Below are 20,780 nucleotides of genomic sequence, written 5' to 3'. Positions count from 1 at the left end.
AAAAAAAGAAAGAAAGAAAATTTGTAGTGATTAGTATTAGCATTTTATTCTTCCTAGCCTTTTCTGTTCTCAAATATATAAATATATACAATATGGCTACAATGAAAGATAGCTTTTAATGACTTGAAATTAAATATAATCTAAGTTTTATTTGGAATACAGGTGAAGCTGAAAGTCCGACTTGTTCCCTTGTTTTAAATGAGCAAGTTGACATTTGATGTTTTTCAATGCTGTATGTTGTAACTGCAATATAAATTTAAAAGTTTGCACATATGCTCTATACGTCATACGTTATGTTTATAGAATGAAATTAATTTGCTGAAATAAGATATGTAGTAATTCTGTAAAATTTAAATGTCTGTATATACTGTATATTATATGAGTATGCACACAGAATAAACACACATACATACAACTCATTTTTAGAATTATTATTTAGGAGAATTCAAAGATGGATTTCTTTTCATGATGAAGTAGATATGATTAAAATGAATGTAACATTTTGTTCTTAAATCTATTTTTAGTTTGTCTTAGGCTAACATTGAGATTCTACTAAATTTTATCTTTTAATTAAATGCATTTAAGACAAAACAAAGGCTTATCATTATTGAATTGTGTACATTTTAAAGAGGATCATTTTTGTAAAAAAGTTTTAATAGGTGATGCTTACTTTAAAATTTATATTCTGTGCATCACATTTTGTGTTTTTTTCTTTCCTCAGTATATCCATTCACTCGTAGGCATTTTCAGATCTGAGAGGGTTTCTTGCAGAATTCGGAATTTCTTTTGGATTGAACTTTTAATTATTTATACGAGAAAGTTAATTCTCTGGTAAAGAGTTGGTCATTTACAATAGGTACTAGATTCACAGGACTAGGAAACTTTCCCAGGGATTCTCTGAGCTGTGTTGGTTGTCATCATAAAATTATGATCACCGAGATTGTTTTGTGGTAAAAATCCTGTTCCTATGACAAAGCCTTTCAGAAAAAAGGCTGTTATTTGATGATGGAAATGAAGCCCACTTCCTCTCAATTAAGGAGGTGTTTTATTTTAATCCTCCTAAGGCACACTGCTAAGCAGAGTTTCCTTTTTAAATCATGTTTAACTAACTGTAGTACATGTTTCATTTGCCAGCACGAGATTATCCATGGACACTCAAAAATAGACGCCCAGAAAAACTTCGAGACTCACTCAAGGAGTTGGAGGTATCTTTCCAAAAGTTTCAAAAATGCCAACAAACAAATCTGTTTTAAAACATCTTTCAACAGTTTTAATTTTCATAAAGGATCAGCTCTCCTGGTGATGATAGCTTTGCTTTTGTCTAGTAAGGAGTTCCAAAACAGTTGCATCTTTGTGTGGCATGCTTATCTTTTTTTTTTTTTTTTGTGTGTGTGCTTGCAAATCAGAGGCACTCTAACTGATAACAATGTGTATAGCCAACTGCACTCTCTCTTTTTCTGTTTCCTTCAGGAATTAATGCAAAACAGTCACTGTGTGCTGAGCAAATGGAAGAACAAATATGTCTGTCAGGTAAACTGGTTTGACATACTTTTGCAGTGTTGAACCAATGGAGCTGAAAACTATGCAGTAATTGGTATTCTTGTGTTTATGATAGGTGATGGACAAAAACTTTTTTGGAGTGAATATTTCATAGTTTGAATTCTAGTCATTCTAGAACTAACATTAGACAGATTGACACAGGCCACCGGGCTGCCTCATTAATCAGTATAGTTGTAGTGACACCATGAATGCTAATAAAAATGTTTTTTTTTTTATTTAGATTTGTCTGAATGTTGTATTAGATGTTTCCTGGAATAGATTTAATCATATTTTTGAGTGGAGATAAAACCACAGGACAGAAGGTTTTTTGGCATATTCCTCTAGTAAGCATTTGTGAGTACTATGCTTATGGAAATCAACAAGCGGACTAGAGTTAGACCTAACATAACAAGACATTTGCTCTTATTTTTTGAACCCTCTAAGTTGTGCTGTTGAATATGATAGCCACCAGTCACCTGTGGCTATTTAAAAATAAATTTATACTAATTAAAATTAAATAAAGTTAAAAATTCAGTTCCTCAGTTGCACTACCCTCATTTTAAGTGCTCAGTAGCCAAATGTTGTCATATAGACAGTATAGATAAAGAACATTTCCATCACAGAAAGTTCTGTTAGACAGCACAGTTAGGGCCTAGATAGACAACATGAGCTACATGTTGAATGGGTCTAGATACAGGACATAATAATTAGTGACCATTGATCAGAAAATAATGGACAAATGGCTTAGCTTTGTTTATCAGCTTAAGAAATTCTAGTTGCCTGGAAAAGCTTACCTGTTAGTGATTTAAAGAATCATTAGTCATATTCTACTCATACATGTAATTGAAGTTATATCAGTACTACTAATAATTATAACTTTTATGGAATTGAATACCCTGTATGAATTTAAATTCTTATTTGTTTATAATGTGATTTATTTTAGGTCTACTATTCTTGTTTGAAGTTTAGGCCTATGGATCTATCCATAAATCGATAATGTTGAATTTGTAGTTATTATGAACATATCTTAACTGAGTATTTGAATATAGACTGTGATTTTAATGGAGTCTAGTTTTTCTTCATTTTTTGTTTAAACTAGTCTACTTTTACTCATGAAGGTAACTAGTTACCTCCTCAAATGGCATAAATTATTTTTTTTGCAGAGACTGCAAGGCTGAATTAATATTATTAGCAGCATAATACTTTCTAAATTTCACTTAGAATTCTATTCAAAAGGATGAGATTATTTAAAAATTCATAAGTTGTTTTCATTAAAGTTTTAATCTAACTTTAAAACTTGAATACAAAATATGCTCCAGAAAGTTTTAAACTTATTACAACTCATTGTACTTCTCAATGCCATTACTCACCTTAAAAGCAGGCTCAAAATAATTTGACTGGAGGGCAAGCCTCCTACCCATAGTAAGAGGTCTGTCTCGTGGCCTCCACCCTCACTATTGCACAGGGTAAGTTGAAACACGTCAGGCATCTTAAAATATGCAGTGAAGCATCCCAATATGCAATCCTTTTTATTTTTTTTCAATTTTAATTTCTTTAAAAGATTTTATTTACTTGACAAAGAGAAAGTGCACAAGCAGGGGGGAGAGGCAGAGGGAGAGGGAGAAGCAGGCTCCCCGCTGAGCAGGGAGCCTGACACAGGGCTCCATCCTAGGACCCCGAGATCATGACCTGAGCTGAAGGCAGACGCTTAACCGCTTCACTGACTGAGCCACTCAGGTGCCCCTAGGCAATCCTTTTTAAATAGATGTTACTGCATTTTAATTTTTAAGCAAGTTTTTGTGTATTTGTATATAGGGGGAATAAGGAGGAAGACGTCCCTCACTATTAAATTACTTCAGTGCAGAAAAGGAATTTTCATGCTAGAATATATGTAAAATTACTTCCGCAATTTATAGCAAACTGACAATAGTGGTTTCTTAGACTGTTGTACCAATGAGTAGCTTTTAATATTTCTAATGAAATTTCTCTTTCTTTATGTTCTGTCATGTTTTGTGCTTTGTATGATTGATGTTACTCCTAAAATAGACCTTTTACTATCGACACATTCTTGATGTGATGATATATTTTAATAAGATGACTTGACCTCCACCCTGCCTGTCCTGATTAGTGCCCACATCTTTAGGGCTTTTGAGAGACCTCCTAACATTGTTTATCCACTTCCTCGATTTCTAAACAAGACTGTGAGCTAAAGCTTCTAAAAATATGTGTGTATGTGCATTATTCTAAAGATCTCTAATATTACAGTAAATTAAGAATTTGGTGCTCAAACTGAATTTTTAAAAGGATCCCCTTAACCTTTTGTTAGTTGCAAAATAAGTATTCCCCAAGTTACTCAAGGGTCCTCCTTTTGTGTGGTGTGGTGGCTCCAAACATAACACAGGCTTAAATCTTTATTAGTAGTTTTCCCCATATATTTAGCCCTAAAATGGTGACAACTGACCACACATACTCTTAAAAAGGGGTGAAATTGGAAGTTCTTCAGTACCTTGGTGCTAACATAGTTGAACTCTCAGTCTTTGATTGTGGCCACTCCTCAACTAATGTAAATCTTTTACCCCCCAAAATGGCAAATTTAAGACTTACAGTTGTCTTCTTTTTAAGGGATCCTTATTTCTTCAAAAGGTCCAACTGTTTAGAAATTAGCAGGGTAACTACAAAAACATAAAGGACTTCAGAGGATACATGTTGAGCCTGGATTTTTCCCTGTTGATTAATGAGATTTTATAGGTTGTCATTATAACCAACACTTAGTTCATGTTGTTGATCCAATGACCTATAAGTTGTACCATTTAAGAGTAATTCCCTCCACTTGCAAATTCAGAAGTTTATAAATCAAGACTTACCTGTACATACGTTCTGTATGAAAGTTGTTTTTTAAAGTTGGTTTTTCAGACTATGCCTATTTCTAGTTTGAAATGCATTAAAAGTATGAGATGTAATTTAGAGTTTTAGTTTCATTAGCTATCAAAATATTTCTCTCTTCTTTTTGTTCTCCTAAAATCATTTTATTATAAGAAAGTGTTGAATAATTTCCACTTTGAATTTCTTAAACCGTTTTACAAACTATTCATTTTACAAAAGAAATAATAGTTTCAGCATTGGGAGACTATTAAATTGTATACCACTATGGTGGAATTTTTAAATTCTTTAAATTATTGTGCTTTACGTCACATTCATATTTACAGGTTATTGCATAATTATTTAAAAACAATGTAATCATTAAGATAGATATAACCTCACATACATTGATTTTAGATTAAATTATTTGAATCGTATATGTATAATCAGCTACAAAAGTATATGAAATAGTAAGCTGTACCCTGATTTCTTTCTATAGTAGTTCCACATTTCCAGGTACGATTTCAAAATGCCAGTGGAGCGCCTGGGTGGCTCAGTTGAGTTAAGCAGTCAACTCTTGGTTTCAGCTTGGGTCATGATCTCAGGGTTCTGGTATGGAGCCCTGCATTGGGCTCTGCACTCAGCAGGGAGTCTACTTGGGCATTCTCTCTCTCCCTCTTCCTCTGTCCCTCCCACTGCTCATGCTTTCTCTCTCTAAAATAAATATAGCACCTGGGTGGCTCAGTTGTTAAGCATCTGCCTTGTCCTGGGATCTAGCCCCACATCGGGCTCCCTGCTCCACTGGGAGCCTGCCTCTTCCTCTCCCATTCCCCCTGCTTGTGTTCCCTCTCTCGCTGGCTGTCTCTCTCTCTCTCTCTCTCTCTAATAAATAAAATTTTTTTAAAAAAAGATAATAATAAAATAAATAAATAAGTCTTTTTAAAAAATGCCAAGAAAAGATAGTTTTCTTTTTTTGGTTCTTATAATGAATTACTGGACATGCTATGTAAAAATATAAATTATTTTCTAAGTCTATCACAGATAAATTGTGAGTTTTTGGAACTCATTTTATCATAATTTCCTCAGCTGTACAATTGATAGTATCATTACCTGATCTTTTCTTTCATCAAATTGTATTGAAAATCAGTTTGGGGGGTGCCTGGGTGGCACAGCAGTTAAGCGTCTGCCTTCGGCTCAGGGCGTGATCCCGGCGTTATGGGATCGAGCCCCACATCAGGCTCCTCGGCTATGAGCCTGCTTCTTCCTCTCCCACTCCCCCTGCTTGTGTTCCCTCTCTCGCTGGCTGTCTCTATCTGTGTTAAATAAATAAGTAAAATCTTAAAAAAAAAAAAATCAGTTTGGGATAGGCCGGTGATGGGTATTAAGGAGGGCACATATTGCATAGTGCACTGGGTGTTATACACAAATAATAAGTCATGGAACATTACATCAAAAACTAAGGATATACTGTATGGTGACTAACATAACATAATAAAAGATTATTATAAAAAATAAAATCAGTTTGGTTTTCTCATAAAATAATCGACAAACCATGACTTTAAGTTACAACTATTAGAAACAGCATATACTTACATCAAACTTATCACACTATATTTATTGAGTGCCATCATTATGGGATGCACTAAGGAAGCGTAATATGTGGGCTGAGTCCCCAGTATAACCTAGTCAAGGAATATAGACACATGAAATCACTAAGACACTAATGAGTACTAAATTGTAGGATTCCAGGTAAAAAGATAATAAAGTTTAGTGAAGAGATAGTAAGAGTTTAGAGAGAAGGCATAGAGATTAGCCTGGCATTAAGATGTAGGATAAAACAGGAAAGCTAGAGGCAGTCTGTATAAAAAACAAATGAGATAGGATGATTATTTTCTGGAAATACCAACCCAGAGGGTTTCTGGACTTGGAGATGCTAAGCACAATACATAGCAGAAGTGAGGAGGCTAGACTGAGAATAAGGGGATTAAATGAAAGTCTGTATCTGGAATGGTGAGATCGTCCCCCTCTCTAGCAGTGAGGTGTATGTCTCTGTGTAACCTGTTTAAGGGAACCTTCTCTGAAAAAAATAAATTATTCCTCTTCCACCCTTCGACCCAGAGCAATGGCTGTAGATATCTATATTTGGTAGTTTCCTTTGAAAAGCTAGATGTGCCATCCAGTATCCTTATAGTGGAGTTATAAGTTAATAAGCCTACCAATGCACAACAAGCTCCCAATCAATTTTTAAAGAGATTTACTTTTACATATAACCGGAGAGGTAGAGATTATGATACTTTTGAAGAAATTCTCCATCTGTAAATCCAAGATCTTTATGTGTGAGTTTAAAACAAACTAAAGATAAAGAACCAGAGACAGTGTAATAAACAGAACTCAATTAGGGGAATTAAAATTAATCCCCCCAGAGATGTAAGAGGAGCTGTTGCATCTTTGAAACAAATAGGAAGCTATTTTTAAAAACGGAATCCTTGGGGAAAAGGGCAGGGGCTCTTGGGAATTAAAAATATGACAGCATTTTAAAAAAATTAATAGGAGAATCAAAAGAGAAAGTTGAAATATCCCTGTACTGCATAACAGAATGACAAAAGGACATATTAGTGAACAATAGGCAATAGAAGATAAGGAAATTAGAGTATTAGGTCAGAAAGTTTAATATCTAAATAATAATAGGAAAGAGAAGGGAAGAAACAAAAAATTAATAGAAGAAAAATTCCCAGAACTGGAGGGTGCTTGTTTCCAGTGTGAAAAAAACCATGACTGAAAAAAAATCAATATAAAGGCTTATTTTGTGAATTTTAAGAAACCAAAGATAGAAGATCCAAAAAGCTTTCAGAGTAGAAAAGAAAATAAGATACGTACAGAGGAATGGGAATCAGACTTCCCAACAGCAACACAGAGAGAAGATAGTGAAATGATGCTTTCGTAATTCTGAAGGGAAGTGATTTTTAGCCTAGAATTCTATATGTAGAATTCTAAATTGTCATTCAAACAGGGACATTTTCGGACTTGTTAGCTCTCAGAAAAGTTTACCTGGTAGGTACTTTTCTCAGGAAGTTATTGGAAGATGTGCCATCCTAAAGCAACAGAATAAACCAAGAAACAAGATTTCTTAGGATCCCGGAAACAGAGGATCTTACATAAGAAGAAGTGAAGAGAAATCTTAGGATGATAACTGTGTCTTAGGCCTAGAAAGCAACTAGTCCAAACTGGGGCAGGGGACAGAAAATTCTAGGAATATTGGAGGGAGGGAAGAAAAGGATAAATATCTAATATCTGATCTGATACAGAACTTAAAAAAATAATAAATAAGAGAGAAGGGATATAAGAGAATTAAATCTTGATTCATGGTAATAGAAAATCAGTAAGTAATGACTAAAGAAATAACATATGGAAGACATTGCTAGTTGCTTGCCCAATATCCATTTTTCTTTATGATCAGACCCTGATGTTCCCAGTGGCAATGTGACCAGTTTAAAGCACTCATTTACCCTATTCCTTTATGAAGCTGGAGGTGGCCATATGAAGTAGCACTGACCAAAGTAAGCACAGGTCACTGATAGGGCTTACAAGAAAACTTACTAAAGGGGCCAGACTCACCTGGGATGTGCTTTTTCAGTTTCTCCTCTTTGCTTTCTTCTAGTCTGAATCAGAAATATGCTGAGGAGCAGAGGCCTGCTTTTAACCATTTTTTTCACTCAAGACATATATATACTTTGTGTCTACTATATGCCAGATAGTATTCTCAATGCTGGGGGTACTAGTGAACAAAAAGACAAAAATTATCAATATTCTTGTCCCCCTGTGGTTTACATTCCAATAGGGAGATAGTCATGAAAATATTGATAAGTAAAATTTAGGGTATGTAAGAAAGTAAAAACTGTTAGAGAAAAACAAAGCAAGAAAGATAGGGAGTTATGCATGGGGGATGATGGGGCATGATGGGCCTGATATTTGGTGACCAGGAAAGGCCTTACTGAAATATCATGTGATTAAGATATGAAGGAGCAAGCAGTGGAAGATATCTGGAGAAGAGGGTTCCAGGGAGAGGGAACAGTAGATACAAAAGCCCTGAGATGGGAGTATGCCTGACATGTTTGAAGAACTAGAAAGAGTCAATGGGACTAGAGTGGAATGAGCAAGGAGAAGAGTAGCAGGAATTGAAATCAGAGAGGAAATTAGGCACTAGTTATATAGGACCTTCTAGGCCTTTGATAGGACTTGGCTTTTACTTTGAGTGAGATGGCAACCCTTGAAAGGTTTTGAGCAGAGGAGGAACTTGATCGAATTCACTTTTCAGTTGGATTGCTCTGGATGTTATGATAGGAATGAACTGAAGAGAATGAAGATGGAACAGGTTAGAAGTCTGTTGCCATGGTCCAGGTGAATAGTGGTGGCCTTGACTGGATGGTAGTGGTTGAGTGGTGAGAAGTGGCCAGATTCTGGGGATATTTTGAGTTTTGAGCCATCAGAATTTGCTGATGGATCAAATGTGGTAGATAGAAAAAATTTCTGAGCAGGTTGAAGAATGGAGTTGCCATTTATTGAGATGGGGGAGATTCAAAAGTGACATTTTTGAGGGAAATATCAGGTTACTCAGTTTTGGACATCAGTGTTTGAAAGGCCATTAGATATTCAAGTGGAGAAGTCAAATAGTTGAGAGGAAAGTCTGGGCTGGAGAGATAAATTTGAAAGGGAGCCACATGGATGGTGTTAAAGCCCAGAGATTGATGAAGATCACCAACGGAGTGAGTTTAGATACAGAACTAGAGGAAGCTGAAGGGCTGAGTCCTGGGGTCCTACAGCTTTTGAGAATTGGAGATAGAGAAAGGGAGAGATGGAGCAAGGAGACTAAGAAGGAGTAGCCAGAACATACTGGAGGGAGTGTGTATCCTGGAAACTAGGTTTCAAGAAGACAATGAAGTGTTACTGTTATGTAAGAAACCAGTAACAAGATGCCTGAGATGGACCATTGGTTGGAAGAGCAGGGAGATCACCAGTGACCTGGATAAGGGCAGTTTCAGTAGATGGTGTGGACAGAAGCCCGGTTGGAATATATTTAAGAGAAAATGGGAGGAGAGAAATTAGGAATTAGCAACATAAGAAGGGGTTATGTTACAAAGGAAAATGGAGAAATAGGGCAGGAGCTTGAAGAAGTGGAGTTAAAAGAGGTTCTTATTTCTTCTTTAGGTAGGAGAAATAACATCTATTTCTATTGGTATGCTAATGAGAATGATCTAATAGAAAGGGGAAAAACTGATGAAGGAAAAGAGGAGAACTAATTGCTGGCGTAATGTTCACAGGAAGCCACTTAATAAAGGGGGAGAGGATGAAAAGTAGGTTCCTGGTACCTGATGATATCATGGACTTGTCTTATCAGCCATGGACTGCCTAACTGCAGATTTCTGGTTCTTGAAGAAAAACAAACCCATTCTACTCAGTGATAGGGTGTTTGTTTGTTTGTTTTTTAGGTTTCTTTCACATGCACCTTAATGCTATTCTAAGTGACAAAGCATGCTTAGAAATGTGGGCATAGAGCCAGAAGGAGCTATTGTAAGAGTTAAAAATGGTCTCATTTGCAAGTGGGATGAGAGGCTGTGGTGGGATTAGGCAGTAAACAGTTGTTTTAATTCCAGGTATTCTTTGACATTTTAACAATTTATACGTGTATTTCTTTAACTGAAATCTTTTTTAAACACGTCCAGAGTGCTTCTAAGAAGCAGATGTCAAGCTGTACTAGGGGCGCCTGGCTGGCTCAGTCAGTAGAGCTTGCGACTCTTGATCTCGGGGTCACGAGTTTGAGACTCATGTTGGGGGTTGAGATCACTTAAAAAATAAAGATTAAAAAGAAGAAATCTCCCGGTACTACGAATGCAGGAAATTTATGGAGGAGATGTAAAAGATGAGGGGGGAAGGGAGCAAAAGTAGGTGGGAAGGGTCTTTTGACTGGGATGCTGCTCTGAACTCTGTGAAAGGAGCAGGGTATAAACTCTGTGAAAAAAGATTGGGTATTAAGCGCCTCAGGCTGTAGTATGATGCTGAGAAAGTTTCAGGGAGACTAAATGGGGGGTCCCTGAACCAAAGTTGCTCATTAGAGGAGTCCCCTTTTGAACTAGCACCTGACCATGCTCAGACATTGGCTGGCAGCCACCCAGGGAAAGTGTAGCTTTCGTCACTCAGCTATGACATAGGTTCCTCGCCTCCGGTCCCCCTGAAGAAGCTCTGAGTGCTGCACGCCCATGGCCATCATACCCACAAAGATTTACATTAAGAATAAGAACATGTGTCTCTATATTTGCACATATACAGTACTGCACCTGAGTAATCTTAATGTTCAGCTGACCAGTTTAATATCATGCCTTGACAATTACTCTTTCTTCGGCAAAAAATGAATTCTTTTCCAGGAAAAACAGAAGGAAATTTTATATTATCTCTTGATTATCTCAATCCAAAATTTGATGACCTATGACAACTCACTGATACAGTAAATATTTATTCTTAAAAATACAGTAAGATATGAACCCGGTTTTGGAACGTGGTTATGACACAAAAGAAAATTTTGATCTTTATAATAATGTGTCTTTGTATCATCAATTAACATTTCCTTCCTGTCCTTTTTATAAATGGTTCTTTTTTTTCTTTTATTAATTGTTTTCATTTTAAAGCATTTCTTTAAAGAAATTGCAATTTCCCTGCCTCCACCCTTGGCATTCATGCCTAATAATGTTTTGGAAGCTTCAAGGTATTTTGCCCCAAAGGAAGCTGGTTCAGGACTATGAATTTCTCTCATATATTCAGTTATAGTTAATAGCAAATATATGGAAAGCTAAATGAGTTCAAAATCTGAATAATCTGTTTCTTGTTGATTTTCATATTTAACAAAATAGAAGCAAACATAGAAATGCCATTTATCTACTTTTTAAAGAGAAAGTAAAGTTTTATTACCATAACTAGCAAATGAGAAGGTATTTAATGCATTATATTTGGATACTTGTACTGAGATTTTATACAAACACCTAAGATATGTTTCACATTTAGAACTATATATTGGATATAGAAGTTGGAATGTACCAATTAAAAAAGTACATTTATAAACCAGGCATCTAAGGTTGGGTTTGAGAACCTAACAACTGCACATTCATTGTATTTGAGAATATTACGTTATTTATATGCCAGTGTCACTAATAGAGAAAACATATCAGGTGTTTTTGCCAGTTGTAATTTATGGCCCTTATTTTAAAAAGTAAAGTTAAAATAAAACTATTAGGTTAGCAGATATACTACTTTAAGTGACTATGAAATGAAAAGCAGTTAAAGCTATGCTTCTTATAAAATATTTATTCACAGTAGCTCTTCACAGTGAAGTACCCGTCATTTGGTAGTCTCCTTGATCTAAGTAGAAGCCTAGGATGAATTGTGAAATCCCAGTTGCCACTGGGTGCTAAATAAATAAATCTCCTTCTATTCCGCCATAATAGAGGAACAGTCCCTACTCCTATCTGAGACCCAGCCTCTCTGCTTCTATGACTTTGACCTAGAACCACAGCTCTCAAACTCTACACTGAGGCATCCTGGGGACTGCAGTGAACACAGGAGTCCTGCAGGATATTTAAAAATTTCAAGGAGAACACAACACTTCTCTCAGACGCTACACAAACAGGTAACTCCAGGTAGTGCAGGGTTTCAACGTAAGATCGCACCACACTCCTTTTGAGGATGTCATAGCTGTATGAGGCTGGGTTTTCAGGACTTGCTGTGATAAGCAGGGACCCTACAAGAGTTCACATAAAACAAAAGTGAGTGTGAGGGTGTCCAAACTGATTTCAAGGTTTGAAAAGTTGTGTAGTGCACAATTTCCATTAGTTCACACATCCTGTTAGAAAGTAACTGTGGTTATTTAGGAATTAAGTTTTTTTCTTTCAATCTCTGTTTATTATGTTTTCAAATGGCTACTAAGTTGTTGGGACATAAATACTTATTAAGTTGTTGGAGTCTATTTATTAAATGGAACTGCAGTTACATTTGGCCTGGGGGCACCGTAAGATTACTAAGACATATAGGGCGCCATGAACTGAGAAACTTTGGGAGCCCCTGGCCTAGATTTTGGATCTCATGCCCTCTGGCCTTCTCAAGACCCCACATGATTGTCATTTCTTTTATGTGTAGAATAGTGGTGGAAAGCACAAATTGCTTCATTTTTCATGGTATCTGATCTTGGCTTTACTAGCTGTGTGACTTCGGGAAGTTACTTCATCTCTCAGTGCCAGAGTTTAACTATTAAATGAAGATAGAAACTTGTAAGTTTATTATAAGAAGTAAGTTAATATATATAAAATGTTTAGTTTCTGGCACAGACCTGCTTTTTAAACTTTCTGTTGACTGGATCATTTTGAATCAACTTAAGATTATTTTTAATTAAAAAATATTTTTATTATGGTAAAAAAAAAAAACACCAAAATTTGCCATCTTAACCATTTTTAAGTGTATAGTTCTGTAATGCTAAATATATTCATACTGTTGTGAAACAGATCTCCAGAACTTTTTCATCTTGAGAAACTGAAACTTTATATCCCTTAAACAACAAATCCCCTTTCCCCCTCCTCCCAGCCCCTGGTAACTATCATTCTACTCTCTACTTCCGTGAGTTTGACTATTTTAGATACCTCATATAAGTAGAATCATGCAGTATTTGTCCTACTGTGACTGGCTGATTTCACTTAGCATAATATCCTCACGGTTCATCCATGTTGTGGCATGTGACGGGGATTCCTTCCTTTCTAAGGCTGAATAATATTTCACTGTACGTATATACCACATTTTGTTTATGGGTTCGTCCATTGGTGGACATTTGGGTTGCTTCCTTCTCTCGACTGTTGTGAATAATGCTGCTGTGAACATGGGGTACAAATATCTCTTCAAGACCTTGCTTTCATTTCTTTTGGATATATACCCACAAGTTCGATTGTTGAATCAGGTGATCATTCTATTTTTAGTTTTTTGAGGAAACTCTGTACTGTCTTCCACAGTGATTGTAGCATTTTGCAGTCCTAGCAATGGTACACAATGGTTCCAATTTCTCTACATCCTCACCAACACTTATTTTATTTTTCTGGGTTTTGTTTTTTGTTTTTTGGGTTTTTTTTTTTTTTTTTGATAGTTGCTATCCTAATGAGTGTGAAGTGATATCTCATGTGGTTTTGCTTTGCATTTCTCTAATGATTAGTGATGTTGAACATCATTTCCTTTGCTTGTTGGCCATTTGTATGTTTTCTTTGGAGAAATGTCTATTCAAGTGTTTTACCCATTTTTTAAGGGTTATATGATTTTTCGTTACTGATTTGTAGGAGTTTTAAAAATGTATTCTGGATATTAACCCCTTATCAGACGTATGATTTGAAAATATTCTCACCCAGTGTGCGGATTGCCTTTTTACCCTGTTGATTGTGTCCTTTAATACATTAAAGTCTTAAAGTTTGATGTAGTCCCATTTGTCTATTTTTGCTTTTGTTGTCTATGCTTTTGGTATTATGTTCAAGAAATCATTGTCAAATCCAATGTCATGAAGCTATTTCCCTGTGGTTTCTTTGAGGAATTTTATAGTTTTGTATCTAAGTGTAGATCTTTAATCCATTTGGGTATTTTTGTGTATGTGTAGGAGTCCACCTTTGTTCTTTTAGATGTGGATATACAGTTTTTCCCACACCATTTGTTGAAGTGACTGTCCTTTCCCCTTGAATGGTCTTGGCCCTCTTGTTGAAGATCAGTTGGAGCATATTTGCGAGGGTTTATTTCTGAGCTCTCTGTTCTGTTCCGTTGGTCTATAGGTTCGTCTCTAAGACAGAATCACGGCATTTTGATTATGTGGCTTTATAATATATTTTGAAATCAGGTAATGTGAGTCCTCTAACTTTGTTCTTTTTCAAAATTGTTTTGGCTATTTGGGATCCCTGAGATTCCCAGTTAGCTTTTAATAGGCACAACTCTTTTCTTTTTAAACACATAACCACAGCCTTAATCATCACTGGTACTACCAGGTCTTATCCCGTTCCTTCAAAAGCAAATTTCTCAAAAGAATTGTCCCTATTTGTAGTCTCCCTTTCCTTATTGCTCACTCAGCATTCAGCCAGCTCCAGTTGTGCTTTTTTTTCCTGATTATTATGTTGAAAAACTTGCCACTAAGGTTGCAAAAAATTCCATATTACTAAATGCAATAGAATTTTTTTTAAAGCTTCATCTTAAATACACAGGAGGATTCAACACTACCAACCACTCCCTTGTTTTGTTTTGTTTAGTTTTGTTTTAGAGCAGGGTGGAGGGGCAGAGGGAGACGGAGAGAGAGAGAATCTTTTTTTTTTTTTTTTAAAGATTTTATTTATTTATTTGACAGAGATAGAGACAGCCAGCGAGAGAGGGAACACAAGCAGGGGGAGCGGGAGAGGAAGAAGCAGGCTCCCAGCGGGGGAGCCTGATGTGGGGCTTGAACCCAGAATGCCGGGATCACGCCCTGAGCCGAAGGCAGATGCCTAACTGCTGTGCCACCCAGGCGCCCCAGAGAGAGAGAATCTTAAGCAGACTCCACATCCAGCATGGAGCCCAGTGCGGGGCTCGATCTCACGACCCTGAGATCATGACCTGAGCCAAAATCAAGAGTTCAACACTTACCTGAATTTTTAAAAGAGAGTATAGTAGGGGATGAAGTTTAAAAGATAAGTAGATTGGGAGGAGTTCAGTCTAGCCTTTAAGAGTAGTGTGATGCTGTATTTTTAAAATTCAATTTATTGATTTAATTTTTGGAATGGATAATACATTCATGTAGTTCCAAAAGAAAACAACAAATTATACAGAGGTAACAGTTAAAAGTTGTTCCTGGGGCACTGTGGGTGGCTCAGTCAGTTGAGAGTCCAACTCTTGATTTCAGCTCAGGTCATGATGTTGGGGTTGTAAGGCTGAGCCCTGTGTTGGGCTCTGTGCTCAGTGAGCACTCTGCTTGAGATTCTCTCTCTCCATCTCACTCTGCCCCACACCCTATTCTCTCTCTCTCTCTGAATAAATCTTTTTTTTTAAAGTCTTATTCCTTTTCCTGTATCCCTCCCACCCATGTTCCCTTACCCCTGCCCTAGTTAATCAGTTTTCAGTTTCCTGTCTATTAAATAGAAGAGTGACCAGTTTGCCTTTAAAAAATCATTTTGACTACAGTGTGGAGGATAGACTGGTGGGGAGCAAGAATGGAAGCAGAACATTTAGGAAGTGTTTAAGTACTCTAGAAGGGAGACGAAGTGAGGTGGCTCTGACTAAAGTTAGGAGTAAAGGGATGGAAAGCCTCCAGCTAATGTGAGAGAGATTTAGGAGATAAAGTCAACAAGAATAACAGTTTAGTTAGGGGTGTGTGTGTGTGTGTGTGTGTGTGTGTGTGTGTGTGTGTGTATGTGTGGTGGGGGGAGTTAGGTAAAGAAGAAGATACTTTCTAAGATAAACAGGAGACTTCCAGCTTTCTGGTTTCTGTAAGTCGATGGAAGGCAGAGCTATTCACTGAGACTGGAATGGCAAAAGAGGAGCAGGTAAGGGGCTCTGGGTTCCATTTTAAAGATAGTATGTTTGGGAGCGCCTGGCTGGCTCAGTTGGTAGAGCATGTGACTCTTGATCTCAGGATTATGAGTTGAAGCCCTACATGGGGGGTAAAGTTTACTTAAAAAATTTTTTTAATTAAAACACTATATACTGTGTTTGAAATATCTTTGAGGTACCCAAGGGGAGACATCAAGTAGGCAGCTAGATTTATGGATTTGGAGCAAAGGGGAAAAGGTCTGAGCTCTATAAAGAAGCCATGAAAGCTATAGATATAAATTTGATAACTGAGGAGTTCAGAGGAGAGAGGACAGGGCTTAGAATTGGGCCTTCCAACATTCAAGGACACAGGAAAGGAATATGGGCCTGAAAAGGAGACCAAGAATGCCAGAGAGGTAGAAAGAAAACTGGAAGAACAAAGTATCGGGAGAATTAACAGAAAAAAAGCACTTCAAGAACAAGGGAGTGGTGCAGTGCTTGGGTGGCTCAGTCAGTTAAGCATCCAACTCTTGATTTCAGTTTGATATCCCCCACCCCCACTCGCATGCACACATACTCTCTAAAAAATTTTTTTTAAAAATCTCAGTGCCCTAACAAAACAAAACAAATCTCAGTGCCTCAGCCGTACAGGCTTCTCAGTCCCTCATGCTCTACCTGTTTCTTCTTGCTTCAGGGCCTTTGCCTAAACTGTTCCTAGCTCTGCCTAAAATGCCCTTTGCTCCCCTTTTCACTGAGGCAACACATTGCTATCCTTCCATCTCAGACTGCCAGTTATCACTTCTGTAGAGAAGCCTTCCTTGACAAGCTCTATCCTCTATTATGTGCTTTTACAAGACCATGTAAAAGGTCTTGTAGGCATTCATTGCAGTTCCAGTTTTACATTTATTGTGTGACCATCTTATTGCTATCTGCCTCATCGATTTGATGAAAAGTTCCGGGGGGGGGGCAGGTACTGTGCCTGGTATGTTAAATTACAGCAAAGTTATAAACTATTTGGGAGAAGTTACAAAACTCCTCAGCATTTTGTGATAGATTTTTATTTTTAAAGATTTTTGTTGTTTTATATTTCTGTTTCAACAAAAAGCAGTAGTAACAATTTAACGATACTAATCCTAAGAAATCTCTCCTGTGCTTAAACCCAGCATAATACTGTGAGTTGTTAAATTAGGAAGGTGTCTGACTGTGTATTAAGGGTGAGTGTGTGTATGTGTGTGTTTATATTAACTCAGAAAGTGCTGTTGTCAGTCTTTAAGAGGTGACGTATATACAAAATTTCCAAGCTTACTTTTCTGGAACGTCTTCAAAGATTAGTATTTCACAGACTATGCCTTGGGAAATGCTCTTTTCAATTTATGCTATATTAGGATTTTATTACAGGGAAGGAGAAGCAGGATGTTTCAGGGACAGCTGTTGAGTATGGTCCTAGTCAAAGAGAATAGACAAGGAGTTATATTAAGAATGGTAGATTTTAGAGAAATTGAAGAAAATCAGCAGAATATTGGTAAATTTGAAATCTGTTGGATAAAGGTGAGCAATTAAAAATGGTAAATTCAAAGTAAGGGAACTGAAAAAAGATTTAGTGGTGATCTTTATTCCCAGTTTTAATGTTTTAAAATTTAAAATAGGGATGCCTGGCTGGCTCAGTGGGTAGAACATGTGATTCTTGATCTCAGGGTTGTGGTTTCAAGCCTCACGTTGGGTATGGAGCCTACTTAAAATGAAAAATAGATAAAAAATTTAAAAATAAAATTTAAAATAATTAAAATGACTCCTTATCACTGTAAAATGGTATACAGTAAAAACAGTTATATAGTAAAAAGTAAAAGTACCCCTCAACACCAAGCTCATTCTCCTCTTCATGACAACCACAGTTAGCAATTTGGTTTATGTCCTTCCTCCATACATTTACAAACACTCCTCTGTGTTTATGTATGAATATACATTTGTGTTTAAGTGGAATTACTCTGTACATACTGTTCTGTAATTTGCTTTACATAGCAGTGTGTAACATACCTGTCAGTGATCTTCATCTGCCTCCTCATTTTTAGTAGGTGCATAATAATCCATAATTTAGATCTACCATACTTTACAGTGATGGACTTTTTAGTAAGTAAAGAAATTAGACGTGGATGGACAATCTAAAAAGGCACTATGATAAGAAAAAAAGAGTGTTTGATTTTTTTTTAAGTAAGTGAAATTGCAGAGGAGAGGGACTCAGGCCAGATTCCTACTTGATCCTTTTAGTAAGGAGCCACTATTGTAGTTCATTTTCAGTATGATTTAAATTCTGACTTCTTAGAAACCCATTTTGTGGCATAAAAGCATCTCATTAAAACTATAAAATAAATATATTTGTGACCAGATAATTTAAGAGCTGCTTCTTTTTAAATAAGTTTTATAGAAAAATACCAAAAACATATAAAAAGTTTAAAAATCATCCATAATCCCAATTTTTAAAAACTCTTTGAGGCTAGAAGTTAAAATTCATGGCTCCATCTCCTGATTGCACCTCTTTGAGGTACGCAGTGTCAACACTTTTGGGCCTGTTCTTTCTGACTTTTTTTTGTATTTATGCAGATAATTTCTACATGCATATATATACACATATACCACAGCACTTTTTTTCCTAATAAAATGGGATAATGCTCTTCATGTAGGTCTGCAACTTTTAGAAATTCTGCACACACCCCCTGGTTCAACAATGTATCATAGACTTGGGCAGAAAACTTCTGATTAATTAAACTTATCTATCTTTTATGTTGTCTCTATTTGTTTTCTTGTACTAACAACATTTACAATAACCAAACTCAGAAGTGACTGATTTATTAACTGGCATGACAATTTATTAATTTATAGTATCAGATATATCTGGCATCATTGATTTTTGTTCATTTGCTTGGGGCATTCCCATCTGATGGCTGAATTACTCAGGAGACTAAATTCTAGATAAGAAGGCTGATTGGTGAGCTGAGAATTAGAACAAAAGTGAGGAGGTGTTATTACAGGATATTTCTATCAAGCTATGGTAGCTCTCTGACTTACCCTGGGGCTCTGTCTTGACAGCTGGCATTAGTCATCTCTCATTGCCCTGAACGTGGTTAGAAGCATACAGAACAGGCTTCCTCCAGGCTCCTGATTCAAATTGTGCACTGCTTACCACTCCATTTAAGATATCTGACCAGGTCTTTAGTCATTACCCTTTCTTTGTGTGAGGAAAGTGTTGATTAGAATTTGAACCCCAAATCTGCTTGATGGAGATAGGGAGAACGTTTACTTTCACAGCAGCTCATTTACGAGCACTCTTTTCAGGTGAGCCCCTGTGGAAGTGACTCACATACAGAGCTTGTGACCACCAGTGTCTCCAGACATTGCCAAATGTCCCCCGGTGGCCAAAATCAGCCCCTGTTGAGAACCATTGGTTTAGAGGGAGACCAGTTTAGAGTGAAGAGAGAGCCACAGAGAAGAAGTCTGGATGGGCTATTACGTGGAGGTCAACTGAGAAGTGAGAGTTAAGGATATTAGTTCCTCAGTGGTGTGAGAAAGAACACTGGATTTGTCCTATGTCTTGGTCTCTACTTTCCCACTAATTATGAGACCCTTCATTAGTTGCTTTACCCTGCCGATCACGAATTAGTATGAGAATTAACCTTATTACTAATATTTTTTTAACTTGTATACTTATTGGATACCAGAGTTGTACTGGCATTTTATATGCATTGTAGTGTGTGTAAAAATCCTCTGTAAATTATAAAATTTTGTACAAAAGTACTGTGCTATCTGGTATGATTTCCTGTTCACTTCTTTTTAAAAAAAATTTTTTTAAGGTTTTATTTATTTGTCAGATAGAGAGAAAGAGAGAAAGAGAGCGCTAAAGCAGTGGGAGCAGCAGGCAGAGGGAGAAGCAGGCTCCCCACCGAGCAAGGAGCCCTATGCAGGACTCCATCCCTGAGCTGAAGGCAGACGCTTAACCGACTGAGTCACCCAGGCGTCCCTTTCTGTTCACTTCTTACCACTGCTTTTATCCCTTTTGATCTTTAAAACTACTGCCAAATAGGAGATTTACTTTTGTACTTTTTGTGTATGTGTGAATTTCACCGTGGTTTTAAATATTTTCTAGGAATGATCACTTTTATTTAATTATTATGTATAAACATAAAAGAGGTGGCTTGAAAATTATATTAGGGATTAAAAAGTAACATTACTCATAGTAAGTGAGAAAATGAGATTTCTTATATTGAAATAGACTAGCAGGCAAATTTCTAGGCATGTATCTATTCCATATATTGAATAACACTGTACAAATCTTTGGGAAACCCCGTTGTTAACACTTCTCTATCCAGAAAAATACCTGTTTATTTTTTGTCCTTTTGTTTCTTGTCCTTAAGTCAATTCCTTATGGTGAGTCAATTAAATTTTTTTTGTCCTTGTCTTAACTGCATTCACTTTTGTTTCTCCACTTTAATGGATTAGTCAGGCATGGTTTCCCTCTATACTCAAATGTTTGCTGAATGAAGGAATAAATTACAGAAGACATGTTATCTTTTTTCCAGCAGGTTATCTGCTAAAATGATCAGTGACTCTAGTCTTCATTATAGATTTCCCCAATGTAAAATTGCTTGACTATCTATAGCTCTCAGAGTTTCTCTAGAATTTATCCTATGGATTGGACTGGGGGCAGGATTGAGTGAGGTGTTGGGTACCATCGTGATGTAAATTCACTGGACCCCCCAGGGGAGTGGCTCTCTAATACTTTAAATATTTGCTTCAGCCCTAGAATTCATTCCAGTGGTCCTAATACTTTG

The 20,780-nt window shown here is 36.6% G+C and overlaps 1 protein-coding gene across 8 annotated transcripts in view; it reads left to right on the top strand.

Moving 5' to 3' along the window:
* The window catches only part of WDPCP (WD repeat containing planar cell polarity effector), a 466,454-nt gene that overhangs the window by 152,151 nt on the left and 293,523 nt on the right, over window positions 1-20,780 (top strand). For all 8 annotated transcript variants that reach the window (XM_045788084.2, XM_045788088.2, XM_045788083.2 and 5 more), the window contains 2 exons: window positions 1,135-1,205; window positions 1,471-1,530. In XM_045788084.2, the coding sequence (XP_045644040.1) occupies window positions 1,135-1,205; window positions 1,471-1,530 (131 nt within the window). The remainder of the gene's footprint in view (window positions 1-1,134; window positions 1,206-1,470; window positions 1,531-20,780) is intronic.

This window comes from Ursus americanus, chromosome 7 (assembly GCF_024610735.1).
Source record: "Ursus americanus isolate L20-20 chromosome 7, mUrsAme1.1.p, whole genome shotgun sequence".
In the NCBI taxonomy this organism is placed as follows: Eukaryota; Metazoa; Chordata; class Mammalia; order Carnivora; family Ursidae; genus Ursus; species Ursus americanus.
The sequence above is the reverse complement of the archived record's forward strand: the minus strand, read 5'-3'. Positions and strand labels throughout refer to the sequence as shown.